This window comes from Carcharodon carcharias, chromosome 26, assembly GCF_017639515.1.
Source record: "Carcharodon carcharias isolate sCarCar2 chromosome 26, sCarCar2.pri, whole genome shotgun sequence".
Lineage (NCBI taxonomy): Eukaryota > Metazoa > Chordata > Chondrichthyes > Lamniformes > Lamnidae > Carcharodon > Carcharodon carcharias.
The window spans coordinates 24706684-24728518 of record NC_054492.1 but is presented as its reverse complement, the minus strand read 5'-3'; the positions used below and the strand labels follow the sequence as shown (position 1 = coordinate 24728518).

The window sequence follows — 21835 nt, the reverse complement described above, 5'->3', positions numbered from 1 at the left end:
CTTGAGTGCTGTGACTTTAAAAAAAAGACAAAATAGGCTTTCTTGTAAGCTTAAATCAAAAAAGTGTTATTTTCATAATACCTGGAATGTAATCGCAACACCCACTCCTCATTCACACAAGACAAAAGATGATTACAACAAAAAGAGGTAGCATCCACAACTATCTTTAGAAGATACAAGAGAGCACTTTTACTTCAGTCCTTCAAGATGATTGTAGGAAATGTGGCAGGCCTGAGAATTCTCCTTTTGGCTCCTTGAAGAAAAATGAAGGTCAGAGGTTTCTGGTGATAAATTCACAATGGTTCACTCTAAGCAACAGCAAGTTTCTGGCTTTTCCAAACAACATTGGTTGAGCCCATGTAATGATAAACATAATCTTGCAGGTAAAAAGAATTAGCCCCACTTCTCTGCCAGTGGTGGACTATCCCGGCACAGTCCTGCGTTTTGCTGGGTGAAATGGTTTCCCTCTGACCTCCGTATCCCAGACTGACTTTTCTGGGCTAGTCTTATGGATTAATAAGGTATTGTTGAAAAAAAAAGACACGTGCTATCGAAGCTTTTCATCTTGCACTCATCAGGACAGATGCAAAAATACCAAATTTCAAAGGGAGTCACAATTATACTGTGTGAGGAGAGGGTGCTGATTGGTTGGCAAGTGGACTCTGTTGGTAGAGGGAAGTAAACTCTGATTGGTGCCATGGTGAATATACTAGGGAACTGCCAAACTTTTGTTTAAATTCAAGACAGGCAAGTCAACTTTGGTCAAGGCTGTGCCATGGGGAACGAACCAGGGAATGGCTGACAAACTTCTGTTTAGTCGAAAAAGGCGCAATGCATGGACATGTTCTTTGTTTCAAAGGACAGGGCTCTGTGTATGAATATATGTAGCTTCTAGTACACGTTAAGTGAGCCATACAGTGAGCCTGACAATCTTAATTTGCAATTATTAGCACAATTGGGATTGTTAGTAAATGTTGTCTAATTGCAGAATCACATCTAATGTAGGATACTTCTGAGTTTTGCAAGCACGGGCTGGTTTAAAGAAGTAGGTTCTAAGTAGCATCTTAAAGGAAGGCAGAAAAGTGGAGAGGTTTAGGGAAGTAATTCCAGAGCTCAGGGCCAAGGCAGCTAAAGACATCTAGATCACCATGATAGAGTGATGTAGTGTAGGTGTTCTTGGCTTTCTTGAGCAGTAAATTAGTGAATAGGCTAGTGGCCATATTCAACAGCAACAAAAACTTGAATTTATGTAGCCCCTTTAACATAAAATGTCACAAGGTGATTTACAAGAATAATTATCAAACAATTTTGACAAATAACAAGGTATTAGGAAAGTGACCAAAAGTTTGGTCAAAGAAGTAGGTTCTAAGCAGCATCTTAAAGGAAGGCAGAAAAGTGGAGAGGTTTAGGGAAGTAATTCCAGAGCTCAGGGCCAAGGAAGCTGAAGGCATGGTCACCAATGGTGCAGCAATGACAATCGGGGATGTGCAAGAGACCAGAACTGGAGAACTTGGTTGGAGAATTTAAAGCACTCAATTGTTTCAGATGGACAACTTAATCCAAAACAGTAAACAATTCTTTATTAAACCACACACAATTTCAGTAAAACAAAGCACAAATGTACAGGACCAGCAGACAAAAACGGGAATGTTTGCATGACATGATCAATGTATCTCATCAATATAGAAAGTTTGTAGTCAATTCAACACAATTAAAAACTTACTTACCCAATGTTAGGCAAACACATACAACTAAAGACCAACACAAGGATAAAATGTATTTTAATAGTTACAGACAAGCTCTTGAATGCAAAAGATCACAAACAGCACACAGCAATACTCCAATAAAGCTCCCAGAAATAACTCCTCCAGATGATCTTCCTACAAACAGAGAACATTTCATTAATAACCAGACACAATTGATCGATACCACAATTTTAATTTTTTTAATATAAATTTTTCATCACTCTGTAAGAAAATAAAATGGACACTGAGCTAAAGGAAAAACATGGGATAGATAACTAAAAGCTCAAAGAGGTAGGTTTCAAGCAGAGGTCTTAAAGGAAGAAAGTGAGGAAAATAGGTGGGAGAAGGTTTAGGGAAGGAATTCAAGGAATAGTTGGATGTTGAAATGTTGTATTTGTACATTAGGGAAGAGTGAGATTGCGGTTAAGGCAAGTCCCTGGGGAAGTGCAGTCACACAGGAGTGCTTGATTCCAACAGTGGGGAATAAATGGAAATATTTTTTGCTTCCCAGTACTAGCAATTTTTAGCTTCAAGGATGAAAAATTCATTCCAAGAAATGCCAGTGAACATTTTCTTCTTTTGAAATGTAGTCACCTAAAATCACAGGCTGCGGGGGTGTGGGAGGGGCGAGGTGGGTGAGTTGGGGGAGAATATAATTTGTGACGTGTTCTGGGCATGTGGAAAATTTACATTGTCACTAATTAACCAATATCACTCAAAAAACCATTACTACATTGGAATCTGTGGAAGCCTGCTGTGTGCAAATTGGCTGCAAATGGTTTTACATTACAACAGCAATTAAACTTCAAAACAAAAGCACTTCATTGGCTGTAAAGCATTGTCAGATATCCTGAGGGCATGAAAGTCACTATATAAATGCAAGTTCTTCTTTAGTATTCTCCCATGACTTTGCTTATCAAGAGTTAAAGGATGTATTGTATTTTTAATTAGGAATCCATTAAGGCATGCAAGATACAAAAAGTACAATGCTGGCAGCCTCTTTAGATGTTGTCCACGGCAAACTGGAATTCAACTTACTGTCTTCCACTCTAACCCATTCTTTATCAGGAGCTGCAAATTGCAGGACTCCTCATCTTCCTCAGTCCCTTCCTCAACACACAGAATAGCATCCCCTCATCACACTTCTCTAATTATCTTGGTGTCTCTTCTACTCTTATTAATTTCATGTTCTGTGACATGAGCCTCAGCCCTTTATTTGGGTCTTTTATTAAAAATTCAGAGCAGTACAAATTATAAAGACTAATCTTGGTTTTATTCCCAGCCAGAGGAGGAAACTCTGCTTGGATCTTTTTCCTGGAGGATTCATCACCTTCAACCCCTCACACAGTCAAAGAACACCTTCTCCCTCCCAGTCTCCAACACTTTTATAACCAAGAAACAAAAAGGTAATAATCTCCAGATTATTACCTGAGCCATGAGTTAATTGGCACAGGGTCAGTAAGATTAAAGAGGTAAGTGCGTGGCTCAAAGATTGATGTGGGAGAAATGGGTTTGCATTCATGGGATATTGGCATCAGTACTGGGGGGAAAAGGGAGCTATTCCATTCGGACAGGCTCCACTTGAATCGTGCTGGGACCAGTGTCCTGGTGAATCACATAACTAGGGCTGTAGATAGGGCTTTAAACTAAATAGTCGGGGCGGGGGCGGGGGGGAGAATTCAGCTGCATGGAAATATAAAAGGTCAAAGTTTAGGGAGAGGGTAAGAGTGCAGGTTAGTGATGAGGCTGATTGTTACCAAAAAGTGAAAGGGAGGGACAGAGTGTGTGAACGCCATATTGTACCAAAGAATCATATAAGAGTAGGGAAAATTGACATTAGGGTAAACTTAAAGGCTTTGTATCTGAATGCATGTAGCATTCGGAATAAAACTAATGAGTTAACAGCGCAAATAGAGATAAATAGATATGATTTGGTGGTGATTACTGAGACATGGTTACTGGGAGAACAGGTTTGGGAGTTGAATATCCAAGGGTACTCAGTGTTTTGGAAGGATAGGCAGGAAGGAAAAAGAGGTGGTATAGCTTTGTTAGTAAAGGAAGATATCAGTGCTATAGTGAGGAATGATATAAGCACTGGAGAGCAAGACATAGAGTCAGTCTGGGTAAAAATAAGAAATAGCAAGGAAAAGAAGTCCCTGGTGGGAGTAATCTATAGGTCCCCAAACAGTAGTTCAGCAGTAGGGCACAGTATAAACCAGGAAATACTGGGAGCATGTAAGAAAGGCACGGCAATAATCATGGGTGACTTTAATATGCATATAGACTGGACTAATTAAATTGGCAAGGGTAGCCTCGAGGGAGAGTTCACAGACTGTATTAGAGATTGTTCCTTGGAGCAATATGTTGTGGAACCAACCAGGGAGCAGGCTATTCTGGATTTGGTTTTGTGTAATGAAATGGGATTAATTAATTATCTCATAAAGGATTCTTTAGAGAAGAGTGATCATAGCATGCTAGAATTTCAAGTTCAGTTTGAGAGCAAGAAACTTGAGTCCCACACTAGTGTTCTGGAGTTAAATAAAGGTAACTACATAGGCATGAGGGCAGCAAGTAGCAAGTAGCATAGATGCCTTTAAGGAAAGTTATGTAAGTACATGATGGAGAAAGGAATAGAAGTATATGCTATTAGGGTGATGAAGTAGAGAGAGAGGCTTGTGTGGAGCATGAACACCAGCATAAACAAGTTGAGCCGAATGTCCTAATTCCGTGCTGTATGTTTTACATAACATGCTGGCAATGGACCAGTGTTCTACCTCTTATGTCAATTGCTGTTTTATGCCAAGATGTGAGGACCATATCCAGAGCTTTCTTCTGAATGTCACCAAGTTCTTTCAGTTGAGCAGGAGTCACAGCCACCGCCTGCTGATAATTAAACATGCCAATCTGGGTGGGACTGAACACAACCTGCCAATGAAAGGAAAGAAGAAATTAGTAAAACAAAAAAAAGTAACAAATGATTCCAGCAAATTTGGTGATAAATTGACTGCAAGCAACTTCTTTTTAATGACATCTCATAAAATCGACCTTGGAGTTAAGGATAGAATCATAACTGATGATCCAGGTTTGAACACAGCCCAATGCTTAGTTGTTTGATCTCAACTAATGCTGTAGTAAGAGGAAACTGGCTCATGGCTTCAGTTCCCTGATCATTATCCCTGCTGGAAATTTGCGTTCTTGGCTTAATGTTCCTGACCATTGGACAGCCTGCTAATTCATCATCAAGGTTCATAGGTGAAAATCACCATGATACCACAGGTGATAGGTATCTGTAGAACGTGCAATGCTCTGGTCAGACCGCACCTTGAGCACTGTTCAATTCAGATCAATGAGACACAATGGAAACATTCAAATTGTTGGAGCAAGTGCAAAGAAGAATCACAGGGCTGATCCTTAATGTAAAAGGGCTTACTTATGAGGAAAGGTTGCAGGGACTTGGGTTTTTTAACCTGGAAAAGGAGTCAACTGATTAGCAATCTATAGAGGAATGAAAAACAGTAATGGGAAATGGAAAAACTAAATCAGGAATATGACTTTAAATGAAACTGTGAGAGCAGGACAAGGGGTCACAGATCCAAGTTAATCAAAAGTAAATTTAGGATTATTCGGAAAAAGGTAGCAATGGTTGTAATGGATTTCTACAGGGAAAACTCCTGGAATTACTTAAGGAACAATTAGATTTTGCAGTAGGGGATTGTAGGGTCTTCTCAATAAACGAAATGAATGGGCCAAACGCCCTTAATCATCTGTAATTATTTTGTGGGCTTTTTAAAAAAAAATTCTTCATTGCTCATCCCTGATTGCTCTTGTTCAGAGGCATTTTAAGAGTCAATCACATTGCTGTGGGTCTGTAGTCACATCACCAGGTAAGGACAGCAGGTTTAAGGGAAGGAAAATGAACCAGATGGGTTTTTACAACAATCGGCAATGGTTTCAAGATCATCATTAGACTTTTAATTCCAGATTTTTACTGAATTCAAATTTCACCATCTGCCATGGTGGAATTCGAACCAGAGTCCCCAGAGCACTACCCTGGGTCTCTGGAATATTAGTCCAGTGACAATACTACTATTCCACTGCCTCTCTGGCAGTGAAATGTCTTCCCAGCAACCAGTCAAGATCACGAGGAGAGAAGAAGAGAAAGAAGGGCAAGAGAAGAAAAAGAGATTCTGTATTTTAATTTCAGCACGGAAGAGACAGAGTGTCAAGCGGTAAATCCAGACAGGAGGAAGTACCTGTGATAATTCCCACTGCTGGTTCAAGAGGAATGTTAGGCACTTACTGAAAATTTCTTTGGTGGGATAGTAGCAACAGCAACAGTGGTGAGTCCTTCAATCTGTTCTTTAACCAGAGCTGATAGTACCATATCTGGCAGTCCAGCTATTGAAGTGGGGAAGAGGCAGTGAGAATAAAATACTAAATGTAATACAGTAAGTGTATTCATTCAAGCAGCAACTAATTATACCCTAACTGCAGATCTTCCTGTTTGTTTTTTCATGACCCCCTCTACAACTATCCTTTCCCTGGCTCTGGACTTGTTTATTAACTGTTGAATCTCAAATTTCTTCCCATTCTGACAAAAAGTCATCAATCTGAAATGTTAGCTCTGTTTCTCTCTCCACGGATGTTGCCTGACCTGCTGAGCATTTCTAGCACTTTCTGTTATTATTACAGATTCTAGCATCTGCAGTATCATGCTTTTGAAATTATACAAGTTGCCTGTTCCTGTGCAACAATCACACTGAAGACCCATCATGTGCTGTAACTTTTCAGTTGTTCCCATCCCTTCTGTGCAACCCCAAGGTCCCACTTCATTGCTGATTATCCCAAGTTTTTGTTAGGTCCACCAGGCAGCACATCTTCAACAAAGAGTAGTTGAAAACTAGAACTCTCTCCACCAAAAGGCTATAGATACTGAGGGTCAACATAAAGACTTGGGACTTATAGATTTTTATTAGGTACATTAACTTAGGTGCAGATCAGCAAGAACTAACTGAATGATGGAACAGGCTCGAAGGGGTGAGTTTTTAAAGGCCTTTAAAGCTATAGTTCAGTTCAAGCAATAATGAGTTTGCAGTCCTGTGAAAGGAAAGAAAGAACTTGCATTTATATAGCATTTTCAGGTTGTTGGTAAGTCCCAAAGCACTTTACAGCCAGTAAAATACTTTTCCGAAATGTAGTCATTGTTTTAACATAGGAAACACAGCAGCCAAATTGCACACTGCAGGATCCCATAAATAGCAATGTGATAAATCACCAGATAATCTGTTCTTTCAGACATGGCAAGTTCCTACCATTGCTAATGAGTGCAGAAATCTGTCTCAATATCCAATGATGGCTAAATTTATGATATACTTAAAATAACTGTAAAGATAGTGTTTGCTTACCTGCAATACAACCAATTTCAGTGAATTCTTCAGATCTCCACTGGCTGACCTCTCCAAATGTCTGTGAGTGAGTGACAAGTTTGGCCAAGGCTGCTAGCTGCTGCTCCTCACAGGATAGGGTCAGTCTTCCGATCCACAGAACTGCCATACTGAGATATACCAGCACAACGTGTCAGGGCACCAGTGTATGAAATTTAGGAATTTTTTTTTTAATTAAAAGGAAACAGAAAAGAACAGTAAAATTTTAAATGGTTTGACTAAACAGGGGGGACAAAAGAATTTGACATAAACACAGTAACATGTTTATTACTAATATCCAACAGATGTTACATAGAAGTACATAAAATGTACAGCACAGAAACAGGCCATTTGGCCCAACTGGTTTATGCTGGTGTTTACGCAGCACATGATCCTCCTCCCACCCCATTTCATCGTGCCCTGTGGAGTTAGGTCAAAGATAAACCATGATCTGAGCGGAACAGGCTCGAGGAACTTAATGGCTGGTCTATTCCTGTTCCTCTCGGAAATCAAACCATGATCCCAGCCCAATTTCCTTTTTGTTTGGAACTGGCAACATGTGAAACCAGAGGGAATGCTGGAATTCTGACTCACCTGTACCAGGGTCTCATAAGGTAACTTTAATGGTGCTTACCTGAATTGCATTTGGTCTATCGCAGACATGTCTGCTTGTTTGATACCACAGATGAGATGCCCCAGAGCCAGCAGGCTGACAGAATCCAGCTCATCTATCCTCCACCTGTTCACCCGTAGGAAGGATGTAAACAGTACAGTGAGCTGGAACAGAGATGAAACTATCCTTTAATTCAAAGCCAGGAAAAATACTTGTGTTAGAAGTGCAGAAATTTATTCAATTTCTGCTGTGGCAAAACAAAGGTCTGAGAGTCATTTTTCTATACATACACATTCTGTGGCCCTAACCCCCTCTCATAGCATCATACACTGTAGAATGAGGCCATTCAGCCCATTATATCTATGCCAGCTCTTCAGAAGAGCTATCTCAATTAGACCCCACTCCCATGCTCTTTTACCAAAACCATGCAAATTTTTCAATTGCAAGTATTTATCCAGTTGCCTTTTGCAAGTTCCTCTTGAATCACTTCCACCACCTTTTTGGGCCATGTGCATTCCATGTCATGAGGAACGTCTTAAAAGAGAGAGTGAGTGGTGGAGAGGTTAGGGAGAGTGTTCCGGAGTAAAAGGACTAGACAGAAGGCATGGTCTACCAATGGCAGTCTTTCAACTTAATCCTATTTTCGGCTGATGGATATTGGACAGCAATCAGGACCAGGATCCCTAGATCATCATCTCTCCGCTCAGTGGGTTAAATGGGTTAAATGCCAACTGTAGCATCCACATTGCCAGAAATCAGCTTACTCAGGACAGACCATGGATAAATCTGAGGCCTCTGTTGGTCAGTTCAGTGAAGCACCCACTGACATAGTCAGCTGAGCTACTAGGGAAACCATAAAAGTTTAAATACAGGAACATTGCATTCTACCGCCTGAGTGCAATAGTCAGCAAGGGTGCAGCTGGCACAATAGCCACATTGTTTAAAGATACATATTAGTAGGATCAAGCCTGACATACCACCAGTTTGGACACATACCAACAGATTAGTGTTTCTTGTGCACAAATAGTGTCTCAGTACACAGACTCATTTTGCCATTGTCAGGATGTCAGCCATGATTCAACTGGTATCACACCTTTTGAGCCAGAAGGTTGTGGGTTCAAGCCCCACTCCAGAAACTTGAGTACTAAAATCTTGAGAATTGCTGTGAAAAGAGACTTCTTGTCAAAGCTTTTTATCTTGCACGCATCAGGACAATTTATACTGTATGAGAAGAGTTGTTGCTGTTTATGGGAGCTTGCTGTGCACAAATTGGCTGCTAGGTTTCCACGTTCCAACAGCGATGACTTTACTGTAATGTGATGAGGGATATCTTGGGTACATGAAAAGTGCTACGGAAATGAAAGTCTTTATTTCTCAGTTTCATTGATCAACTGGCGTAAGATACCTTTCTACTGTTCCACTCTGCAATTTTACCCAGAGCTGCCACTGTTCCCAGGTCTGACAGATCCAGCCTCGTCAAATCCTTTTCTGTGAACTGGGTCGCTATTCGTCCAAGCTGCTCAATCACTTTGGGTGGCATCGCCGACACGGGTCTATAAATCTGACAGAGCAGAATAATTCTGCAATAAAAGCTGCAGACTACTATAAATTGACAAGCATGATCCAAAACTGAGAGGATATACCTAGCAGAAAGACTTAACAGACTGTGGCTCTTTTCTTTAGAAAAAAGAAGGTTGAGGGGGGTGACCTATTAGAGGTTTTTAAGATTATCAAAGGGTTTGATTGGGTAGACACGGAAAAGATATTTCCACCTCAGACCAAAACTAGGGGCCATAAATATAAGATAGTCACTACCCAGTAATCTGATACAAAATTCAGAAGAACTGGTGAGAATGTGGAACTTGCTACCACATGGGGTAGTTGAGTCAAATAGAATAGATGCATTTAAGGGGAAGCTAAGTAAGTACATGAGGGGGAAAGGAATAAAGGCTCTTGTCCACACAAAATCACATCAGCGCCAGCAAAGCACTTAACTTCCCTGATGGTCCATGCTTACATGAATTGAATGGTGTGGTGCTATAATGCACGGAGTAAAATGTTATCAGATTCAGTACCAGGTTGAGCACCAGTACTTGGTGTTGTCAGATGAAGCAGCCCTTTGAAAATTACAATCAGCTTCACTGCCTCCAGGAAGGACTAATGTCAGCAATGTTCCCACTCCTGGCTGCTCTCTATTGGAGCTTGTAGATTTTGAGTTGGTCATACATGTGATATCTCTTGGTGGAAGAGCCCACCGACACTCACAGTCTTGGGTCACATGTGAAGAATAGCTACCTGAACAACTGCACTGAAGGATGTCCAGCTCCAATGGGCTCCAAAATGAGTTAGTGTATTCATAAGCAGAACAAATCACAATAAAAATGTGAGGTCTATAGAAGCAAAGCAGAGAAACAGGCCATTCGACACAAAAGATCTGTGCCAGTGCTTATGCTCCACATAAGCCTCCTCCTAAGCTGCTTCATCTAACCCCATCAGCATAACCTTCTCTCTCCCTCAGTTACATATCCAGCTTCCCTTAAATGCACTGAGTCCCAAATTCTGATCTGTACAGCTATGTACCTCACTGGGTGATATTTGTACCTGCTTAACTCTTTCCAGTAGTTGAAACAGTTCGAATGGCTGGAAGTGGGGGTCTTGACCAAACATCTCTAAACAGCTGATGAAGTCGTCATTAGACATGTCAGTTAACAAATCAGTGGTCCATGCGGATGGAAGGATGGTCCGGATTACACCACAGCTTAGGACAGGACCTGGCATAAAACAAGCAGTATTAGTAGCCAATGTTTGCCTTGGTTTCATCTTATATTCTCTGTGTCTCCCTGTCCCTTATGCACTGACAGCAAAGGAAATGGTCACCTGCTAACAAGCTCAATCCCCTGTTGCTCCCTCCCCTTTATTCTGCAGCCCAAGTTGAGTGCAAAGAGGCACTGGCAGAACCCAGACAGCAAACCAGCCACCCAGCTGCAAGACATGTACGGCCTGAACAGACAAAACTAGAAACATAGTACGTTTCCTTTAGGATAAGTCCTGAAGCAAATTGCTACCCTAGCGCAGGATCAGGGAGATAAATCGTGCGCTTCTCCTGTTTCTGGGCCTCTTATCCCCAGCTATTCCCCTTAACCCTCCCTCACATATCCTTCCGGTGCCCAGAATTGGGAGCCATAATCACAGTGGGGTCGAAATGTTTTATATGGGTTTAGCAAAACTTCTTGGCTTTTGCACTCTGTGCTTCTACTTACAAAGCCCATTGAAAGCTTAGGTTTCAGTATGGTGCGCTTTACAGCCACCCACACTCTCTCTTGCACTGTCCCTCCTGTGCGTGCTTCCCCCTCCTGTGCTTCCTCCTTCTCGCACGCCCGCTCACTCCATCCCCCTCCTGTGCCCACTCCTTCCCTACCCCTTGCACGCCCACTCACTCACTCCCCCTTGTGCCCACTCACTCCCTCCCCCACATGCGCCCACTCACTCCCTCCCCTGCGCGTGCCCACTCACTCCCTCCCCCGCACGCGCCCACTCACTCCCTCCCCCGCACGCGCCCACTCACTCCCATGTGCCCACTCACTCCCTAACGCCCACTCACTCCCTCACTCTCGCACGCCCACTCACTCCCTCACTCTCGCGTGCCCACTCACTCCCGAATGCCCACTCACTCCCTCCCCCGCGTGCGCCCACTCACTCCCTCCCCCGCACGCGCCCACTCACTCACACGTGCCCACTCACTCCCTAACGCCCACTCACTCCCTCACTCTCGCACGCCCACTCACTCCCTCACTCTCGCACGCCCACTCACTCCCTCACTCTCGCACGCCCACTCACTCCCTCACTCTCGCGTGCCCACTCACTCCCTCACTCTCGCGTGCCCACTCATTCCCTCACTCTCACGCGTCCACTCACTCCCTCACTCTCGTACGCCCACTCACTCCCTCACGCCCACACACTCCCTCCCCACATGCGCCCACTCACTCCCTCCCCTGCGCACGCCCACTCACTCCCTCCCCCACACGCGCCCACTCACTCCCTCCCCACATGTGCCCACTCATTCCATCCCCTGCGCACGCCCACTCACTCCCTACCCCGTGCGCGCCCACTCACTCCCACGTGCCCACTCACTCCCTCACTCTCACGCATCCACTCACTCCCTCACTCTCGTGCGCCCACTCACTCCCTCACTCTCGCGCGCCCACTCACTCCCTCACTCTCGCGTGCCCACTCACTCCCTCACTCTCGCGAGCCCACTCACTCCCTCACGCCCACTCACTCCCTCACGCCCACTCAATCCCTCACTCTCACGTGCCCACTCAATCCCTCACTCTCGCGTGCCCACTCACTCCCTCACGCCCACTCACTCCCTCACTCTCACACGTCCACTCACTCCCTCACTCTCGCGTGCCCACTCACTCCCTCACTCTCACGTGCCCACTCACTCCCTCACTCTCGCGTGCCCACTCACTCCCTCACTCTCGCGTGCCCACTCACTCCCTCACTCTCGCGTGCCCACTCACTCCCTCACTCTCGCGTGCCCACTCACTCCCTCACGCCCACTCACTCCCTCACTCTCGCACGCCCACTCACTCCCTCACTCTCACACGCCCACTCACCCCCTCACTCTCGCGCGCCCATTCACTCCTTCACTCTCTTGCGCCCACTCACTCCTGCACACCCACTCACTCCCGCACTCCCACTCACTCCTGCACTCCCACTCACCCCCTCACTCTCGTGCGCCCACTCACCTCCTCACTCTCGTGCACCCACTCATGCCCTCACTCTCTTGTGCCCACTCACACACTCCCACTCACTCCTGCACTCCCACTCACCCCCTCACTCTTGTGCGCCCACTCACTCCTGCGCGCCCACTCACTCCTACGCGCCCACTCACTCCCTCACTCTCTTGCGCCCACTCACTCCCTCACTCTCTTGCGCCCAATCACTCCTGCGCGCCCACTCACTCCCGCACTCCCACTCACTCCTGCACTCCCACTCACTCCCGCACTCTCTTGCACCCACTCACTCCTGCGCGCCCACTCACTCCCACACTCCCACTCACTCTCGCACTCCCACTCACTCCTGCACTCCCACTCACTCCTGCACTCCCACTCATTCCCTCACTCTCTTGCGCCCACTCATTCCTGCACTCCCACTCACTCCCTCACTCTCTTGCGCCCACTCACTCCTGCGCGCCCACTCATTCCCGCACTCCGACTCACCCCCTCACTCTTGTGCACCCACTCACCCCTCACTCTCGCGTGCCCACTCACCTCCTTACTCTCCTTCACCCACTCACCCCCTTACTCTCGCGCGCCCACTCACCCCCTCACTCTCGCGCGCCCACTCATCCCTCACTCTCGCGCGCCCACTCACTCACTCCTCCTCGTGCGCCCACTCACTCATGCTCTCTCGCACTGACTTACTCGTTATTTGCAGCTTTAGTGAAAAGCTCAGACTTCTCTTCCTAACTCTGCATCCTCATCCTTCATACTATCCTGATGATACAATGCCCCTTTTCTATTTGAGAGTGTTCAAATGCTGCCCCTCTCTCTTTCTCCCCCCACCCTCTCTGTCACTCATTCACGCACGCCCTCTCTTGTCTTTCCTTGGCTCATTTCCTTGCAGCCCATTCTTCTACTGGACAAGTCTGCTGCTCATGTCAGAGCCATTGGCTGCTTTGCCCTGTAAGTGGAAACACCCATACATCATCTTCTGCTTTGGTGGGTAACAGTGACTTGATTGGGGTTCCACCAGTCATATGCTGATGGACTGGGGTTCCCAACCCTCCCAGAATGACCCAGGGTTTCCTGGAATCAGGAGGCTCCTCCCTGTGCACTCTCTCCAATAGCTCAGAAGATCAGCAATGTACGTTTCTTGCCAAACTGCATCCAAAATCCACTGTCCAGTGACACCACCTAACCATCGCCACAGGGCGTTGGAACCATGTGGAGTACAGTCAGGGTTGATGGGGGGGGGTGGGGGGGGGTGGTGCGAGGCGATGGGGTGGGTGTTAAGGGAATCAGGGACATGAAGGGCCCCAGGGTGGAGGTGCACTGCGACTGGTGCATCTTTCATGTAGATCTCCCAGGAGGCAGCCAATTGGGATGCCGTGTCCAGGAGTTCCATCAAATCAGGAACAATGGCAGTGTTTCAGAGTTGGATGTGGAGATGGCTGTCAGCCACCTGTGCAGAGGGGCTGGTGCTGCTGGTGAAGCAAAAGCTGCAATTTAAGTCCGGGCCGCCTGAGGGCATGCAGCACTCACTCATTACCCCCGGGACATGAGGGGTCACTTGAGAGGGGAGGTGCTGTCTGAGCCTGCCCCCCAACCCGAAGGTACAGGCCACTGTGATTTGCCCCATCTGCACCCCCTCTCCCAGGCCCTGCCCTAATGTCCTGCCTAAGTGCAATGTTACAGGTGGGATAGAACATTTTAAAGAAGGAGAGAAAAGTGAAGAAGCTGAGAGATTTAGTGAGGGGATTCAAAGCTTAGGAGTAAGGCAGCTGAAAGCACAGCTGCCAAATATACAGTGACCTGTTCTCACCATCTTTGGTCTGCAGCTGCCTGGCATTGAGAAGTCCAATAGAGGTTTGTAATAATATTTGCTGTTTTCTAAAGAGGTCATCAAGGTCAGAGCTCTCCATTTTTTGCTGGCAGGTAGAACCAAACTCACTTTCTTCCCACTGTTTTTGGCTGTGAAACAACATCTCAATCCTCTCCAAGATCAAAACATCCTGAAATCACAAGAGTGGTGAAAGGGTTTGCATTTCTTACTACTTCTGATAGTTGAATCTTCTTGCTACTGTGATGGGGAAGCTTTAACCAGTCAACAAGTACCCTGGTTAAAGACCTAATTGCTTCCTCCTTCCCCAAATTATACTCTCTCCCTCCTCTCCTGAATCTTGCCCAATTACGCTGGCACTTCCTCCCCCATTCTCCATTCCCCCAAACACCATGAATACTCCTGCAATCCCTTTCCCAGTTCAGCTGTACCTTTGCAACCCCTTCCCCAAAGCTTTTTACATGTACAATCCCCCACAGCCCCAAAATTATCCTTCCATCTAATCTATACGGTGCTCCCTCCCCGGACTGTTACAAGCATCTTCTACAACATACCTCCTATATATTTGCAATATTGTGTCAATCACCTTCCTCTGTATCCTGGGCTTTACTTAGCGATAAAGCTAACTAGTATTTACAGCACAGAACTTATGACCTTCCTGGTCTACAGACTGCAAGGCTCGGCCATTAATCGGATAAGCAGTGCCAAATATTCTTAGGAACATAGGTACAGGAGGCAGCCTTTCCCTTGACAATGTTCTGTCATTCAATTAGATTATGGTTGATCTTTATCTTAACTCAATTTACCAGCCTTTGCTCCATATCCCTGAATATCCTTCCCTAACAAAATTTATCTACCTCAATTTTAAATTTTTCAATCGGCCCCCAGCCTCCACGGCTTTTTTTTGGGTGGGGTGAGTTCCAGATTCTCACTATTCTATGTGTGAAGAAATGCTTCCTGACATCATCCCTGAACAGCCTACGTCTAGTTTTAAGGTTTTGCCCCCTTGTTCCGAACTCCCCACACTGGAGGGAATAGTTTCTCTCTACCTACCCGAGCAAATGCTTTAACCATCTTGGATACCTCAACTATATCATCCCCTAATATTCAATAATCAAGGGAATGCAAGCTACATTTATGCAACCTGTCCTAATAATTTAATCCTTTAACCCCAGTATCATTTTGATAAATCTGTGCTACAACAACTCCAAGGTTGATATATCTTTCCTGAGGTCTGGTGCCTGGACCAGTATGCAGTTAGTGTAAATGTGCTCCAACTGTCGCTTTATACAAGATCTTAATGATTATTAGGGACTCCTACCTTAGGAAGCTTCTGTATATCATCAACTGAAAGAAAGAAAACCAGGCGGTCTATCTTGTCCAAGATCAGTGAGGTCCAATTTGTGGTAACACTTAAAAAATGAAAATAAATGTTTAAATCACATTAACTGCAGTGCTACATATAATTGCTTATCAATTTTGGGCAATTTTATTCCAGTTATAAACATCAAACCTCTCAATTTTTATGAAGCTGGTTTCAGAAAACCATTTTCCTAAATTGAAGTTTGAATATGGCTGGTAGAAATCTCACTGTGTAATTACTCGTAATGCCACAGCTCATCTACTCCTGAAACCTCAGCCATGCTTTTGTTACCTGCAGGCTTGACTATTCTAACAATCCTGACTGGCCTCCCACATTCTACCTTCCAAAAACCTGAAGCCGTCCAAAACTTTGTTTTCCGTGTCCTAACTTGCACCGCGTCCTGATCACCCACCACCCCTGTTCTTGTTGACCTACACTGGCTACTTGTTAAGTAATGCCTCAAATCTAAAATTCTCGTTGTTGTTTTCAAATCCCTCCGTGGCATCATCCTTCCCTATCGCTGTAGTCTCCTCCCCACAAACTCCCAAGAGATCTGTGCTTCACTAATTCTGGTTTCCTGAGCATCCTCGATTTTAATTCTTCCACCACTGATGGCTGTGTCTTCAGCTGCGTAGGCCTCGAGCTCTGGAATTCCCTCCACTTCTCTATGTGGCTTTTGTCATTTCAGATGCTCCTTAAAACCTACCTCTGACCAAGCTTTGGTTTGTGTGACCTCATATGCTCGGTGTCATATCTTGATTTATAATGCCCCTGTGAAGCACCTTGAGATGTTTTATTACTTTAAAGGCACTATATAGACAAATTGTTGTTGTTGTAATGAAACTGAATGAAGTAAATTACTTTGCTAATTTGATGACAGCATTAACCCATTCATTACCAATATCACATAAAAAAAGACTTCAACTCAAACGCACCATTGGATCGTCTAGAAAATTTCTACTACTTTTAGTGGTCGAATATCTGTAAGACTAATACACTTGAGTAGCACAGAATATCATCATACTATGGGTACAGTTTTTATAGTGCTATAATTTACATAGAATATATTGAAATATTAAGTCTTCCTGTTAACTTCCATTAGAAGTTCCTAAGTCCATATTTACAATAGAAACAGCCTAAGTAAGTGTCACACCACTGGTAGTGGTGTGGCCAGTAATGGTGCTGTGCTTCTTAGTTTTGTGACCCCTTTTCTGAAGCTTCTAAGATCCAACCACTTCCCTAACAGTAGTATGTTTTGCTATTTAACTCCTGTGTTAAATAACTTTAAATTGAAGTATTATATAAACATTAGGACATAATGTATGACTTTAAAATGACTGACTTATGTTTCCATGCACTAGTTTAATTATTATCCACCCCAAGGCTCCTCCGCCATTAAATTAGTTCATGGCTGATGTGTACCTCAATTCTGTTTTTCTGCCTTAGCTGCATATCCCTCAATACTCTTGCCCGACAAATATCTATCAATTGCTGCCTTGAAAGATCCAATTGACCCCAGCATGTCTTTTAGGGAAGAGAGTTTTAGATTTCCACTTTCCACTATTTTATGTGAAAAGTGCTTACTCATATCATTCCTGATACATTTAGTAAGACTAATCCTACGTCAGTGAGGCAGGAAACTCCCAAACCTGTGGCGCTACCTACCCAAACATGGTGTCTTTAGTTAACATGTTCCCCAGCAGAAATTTCTTTTGACTGTCAAAGCAGTAATCTTTAATCTTCAACAGATTTGTCTTCATCGCTGCTCGGGAAATCGCCATGAATATTTCATCAGAAACAAAAGCTAGTGCAGGTCCCAATAAATCAAACTCCGTTTTGGAAAACCGTCTGTTGTATAAATCCTGAATATTAAAAGAAAGGTATACATTTGGAAATCATCAGCATCAGATCAGCCTGATAGAAAATTTACACTGCAATTTTTTATTATGTAATTTATTATCAGTAGGTTAATTCACCTCAAGATACTTTGAGACAGTCAGAAGTATTTGAGGAGTTTTTTGGGTTTCATCTGTTTAAAATTCAAATGTACGTTTGGTAAATGACTGGTCTTGCCAAACCTCTCCACCCCAAGAGATGATTCCTTCACCTTCACTGTGATACTACTTCAAGTCTCTTGATTAGATCCATATTAAGACTTCCCTTAGGAATTCTGAACTTTGCCTAGAGATGATGTACAAAAATAGACTCTGCAGAGAGTTTAGTCTCACAGATTCAGCTAGGAAGGAAGGGAAAGTGGTCATGTTTATAGTTATCATCCAGTCTTTGAGTGGGTTGTCGAAAAATATAACCCAATTACAAATAGTTAAGTTCCTAAAACAGATTGGTTTTTGCCTGTTATTTCTGTGATCTGTGATGTGTAGCTATTGGTTATTGAAATGTCAGGCTTGGATCAGTGGATAGCACTCTTGCCTTTAAGTCAGAGTTTGTGGCTTCAAGTCTCATTTCAGAGCTTTGGGCACAAAATCCAGGCTGATACTTCAAAGCTGTGCAGCTGTTGCACTGTTGGAGGTGCTATGTTTAGGACGAGACATTAAATTGAGGCCTGTCCGCTCTCTTAGGTGGATGTAATGGCACTATTTTGAAAGGCAGGGATATTCTTCCCTGCGTCCTGGGCAATATTTATCCTTCACCCAATATCATTGAAACAAATCTGATCATTATCACACTGCTGTTTGTGGGAGCTTACTGTGCACACATTCACAGCAACGTTTCCTACATTACAACAGTGACAACACTTCAAAAGTACTTAATAAGTTCTAAATAATTTTGGGAAGTCCTGAATTTGCAGAGGGGACTATTTTCATCTGCAACAAAGAGAATATTACAGGGTAGATTTTCTTGATTTGGTTCTAAATGGAAGCAATGATATCACTGGATTTCCTGCCCAGGGGGCAGGTGTGGCACTCCCCTATTGAGGCTAAGCCTAGTAGCAATGAAAGGGTCATAAAGTTCTCACTTCCATAATACCCACCTAGTCGACCAAGCTTTTGGTCACCTGACCAAATATCTCGTTTTACAGCTCGGTCTCAAATTCTGTCTACGCTTCTGTGAGGCTTTACCATGTTAAAGGTGCTTTATAAATGCAAGTTGTTGTATCCAAATTTTGTTCAATGTAAGTTTGAAATGGACAAATAGGGAAACCAATTAATCGTTTTCCTGTTACAGCGAGATGTCTCACCAATGGTGACAGAACTCATATCTTACCAGTACTTGCACAATCCAGTCCGCTATCAGGCTCTGCTTCGAACTTGGGATCTTTAAGAAAGGAATTGGATTTTCTACCAGGATTTGTAGCAATTTCTGTGTCATGTTGATGGAAAATCTTCTAATTTTCAATAGCCTACAAAAATAAATGTTAATTTAAAAGATTAAACAGGCTGGAGCTCCTTTCTCGAGAAGGCTGAGGGGTGGCCTGATAGAGGTCTTCAATATTACAAACAGGTTTGATAGGGTAGAGAAGATGTTTCTACTTGTGGGAAAGACCAGAACTTGAGGGCTGCTCACTTAAGACAGTCACTAACAAATCCAATTGGGAATTCAAGAGAAATTTCTTTACTAGAGCGGTGAGAATGTGGAATTTATTACCACAGGGAGCAGTTGAGATGAATAGCATAGATGCATTTAAGGGGAAGCTGGATAAACACATGAAAGAGAAATAAATAGATGGATATGTTGATGGGATGAGATGAAGTAGAATGTGAGGATGCTTATATGGAGCCTAAATACTGGCTTGGACCTGTTGGGCTGGATGGCCTGTTTCTGTACTGTAAATACTTCGTAATAACCATTTTTGAAACAGGTGTCAAACTTTATTTCCACCCATCTCCAATTGACTGCGAGTGGTTACTTACGGAAGGTCGAAGAGCAGTCGAGGTCGCATGCTCTGTATAGTCTCCATGGAAAGGACAAACCTGTTCATTGTTTCCAAAATGCAATTTCTCTGTTGAAATAAGGGCATGGTGTTGCTTTAAATGTTTAGACATTACTTTTAATATTAGCAAATTTTAAAATAAGTGAAAATGTTTCCATGTTTGATTAAAGAGAGAGTCTTGCTCTGGTTTAATGCATGGAATCAGAACAGCGCAGGAGGAGGGCCGCTTGGTCCATGATGCCTGTGCTGGCTCTTTGAAAGAGCTATCCAATCAATCCCAATTCCCCTGCTTATTCATCATAGCACTGCAAATTTTTAAATGTACATCCAGATCTGTTTGGAAGGTTAGTACTGAATCTGCTTACACTCCCCCTTTCAGGCAGTGCATTCTGGATTATAACTCTTATTTCTTCTCCCACCTGGCTTTTTTGTCCATTATCTTAAACTGTCTCCTTTTGTTACCAACCCCTCCCACCAGTTAAAACAGTTTCTCTCTATCTGCTCTATCAAAATCCCTTTTAATTTTGAACGCCTCTACTAAATCTCCCCTTAACCTCGCTAAGGAGAACAATCCCAGCTTCTCCAGTCTCTCTATAAAGCTAGTCCCTCACTCCTATTCCATCCAAGTAAATCTACTCTCAAAGGCCCTGACATCTTTTCTAAAATGTGGTGCCTAGAATTGGACACAATACTGCAGCCGAGGTCTAACCAGCATAACTTCCTTGCTTTTGTAATCTATGTCTCTATTCGTAAAGCCAAGGTTCCATTATGCTTTTTATCAATGTGCCCTGGCACCTTCAATGTGTATGTGCATCTACAGGTCTTTCTGTTCCTGCATTCCCTTTAAACCTGTACCAGTTAGTTTATGCTGCCATTCTTCATTTTTGGCAAAATAATCAGAGGCAACATGAAGTTTTCTGTACACAGTGTGTTGTTGTGATCTGGACTGCCCTGTCTGAAAGGGCGGTGGAAACAGATTCAATAATAACTTTCAAAAGGGAACTGGAACAATATTTGTTGGTGGGGAGGGGGAGAAATTACAAAGCAATGGGTAAAGAGCAGGGGGGTGGACTAATTGGAAAGCTCTTTCAAAGAGCTGGCACAGGCCAATTGGCCAAATGGCCTCATTCTGAGCAGAATCACTCTACGAACCCCTTTAGCATAAAAATCATTGCACTTCACAGGAATTCACTGTCTGAAGTGCTTTGAGAAGTTTCTGAAACATGATGAAGTGCACTGTAAGTGTGGCCAATGTGCTAACTTAATATTTGTACCAAGTCAGGACAGCTTGTGGAGCAAGGTTACTGTTAGCTGGGATTTGCCAGAGCAGTGAGGTAGAAAGAACAATTTTTTTTATTCATTCATGGGATGTGGGTGTCGCTGGCTAGGTCAGCATTTATTGCCCATCCCTAATTGCCCTTGTTCAGAGGGCACCTTTAAGAGTCAACCACATTCTGTGGGTCTGGAGTCACATGTAGGCCAGGCCAGGTAAGTACAGCAGATTTCCTTCCCCAAAGGACACTAGTGAACCAGATGGGTTTTTACAATAATTGACAATGGTTTCATGGTCGTCATTAGACTTCTAATTCCAGATATTTGTTGAATTCAAATTCCACCATTTGCCATGGTGGGATTCAAACCCAGGTCCCCAGAGCAATTGGGTTCAAATCAATTCCCTCATCCCTGATTGAAAATCAAATCATTTCATCATTTCTTTAACAAACTCAGTTTTTCAGCTTGAGTTGGTAAGCAGGATGGTTTTTCTATTTGCTGATTGGAATTCCATCCTTTTCCCACCTTCCCAGTGCCACATGTGGAACTCTGACGTCCCAGGGCTCCCACAGATGCCGCTGCCCATCCATCAACATTCAGTCAGTTTCCTGGTGGGGCTTTTTTTCTCTTCCCTCCCCTTCCTCTGAGGTGCTTTTTATCCCAGATTTATTTAATTAACTGAATTTTAAATTCCCCAGCGGCTTAGGTGGGATTTGAATTCATGTCCATGGATCGAGACTGCAGGGCTCTGGATTACTAATCCAGTAACATATCGCAGTGTTTCCGTAGCGCAATTGCCCTGAGCCCATGGTCAAGCAGGCACAGATTGCAGCCCTAACGCAGGTGCCGCTGGCATCGAGCTCATTACACTGTGGATGATTGCTGCGCCTCCAGGCATTGTTAAAAGCCATTCAAAGATTCACCCTCATATGACTACTGCCATTAAATTTTGTTTAAGAA

At 43.8% G+C, this 21835-nt stretch overlaps 1 protein-coding gene across 1 annotated transcript; it reads right to left on the bottom strand.

Annotated features, from left to right (window-relative positions):
- Positions 1 to 1788: 1788 nt before the first annotated feature.
- On the bottom strand, positions 1789 to 19612 carry strc1 (stereocilin 1). Its single transcript, XM_041174895.1, has 10 exons — positions 19584 to 19612; positions 18937 to 19072; positions 17377 to 17573; positions 15670 to 15760; positions 9187 to 9342; positions 7803 to 7945; positions 7151 to 7299; positions 6046 to 6143; positions 4520 to 4670; positions 1789 to 1880 (listed from the first exon to the last, which is right to left on the bottom strand). Exons 1-10 carry the CDS (start codon positions 19610 to 19612, stop codon positions 1789 to 1791), a joined length of 1242 nt encoding a protein of 413 aa, XP_041030829.1.
- Positions 19613 to 21835: the final 2223 nt, after the last annotated feature.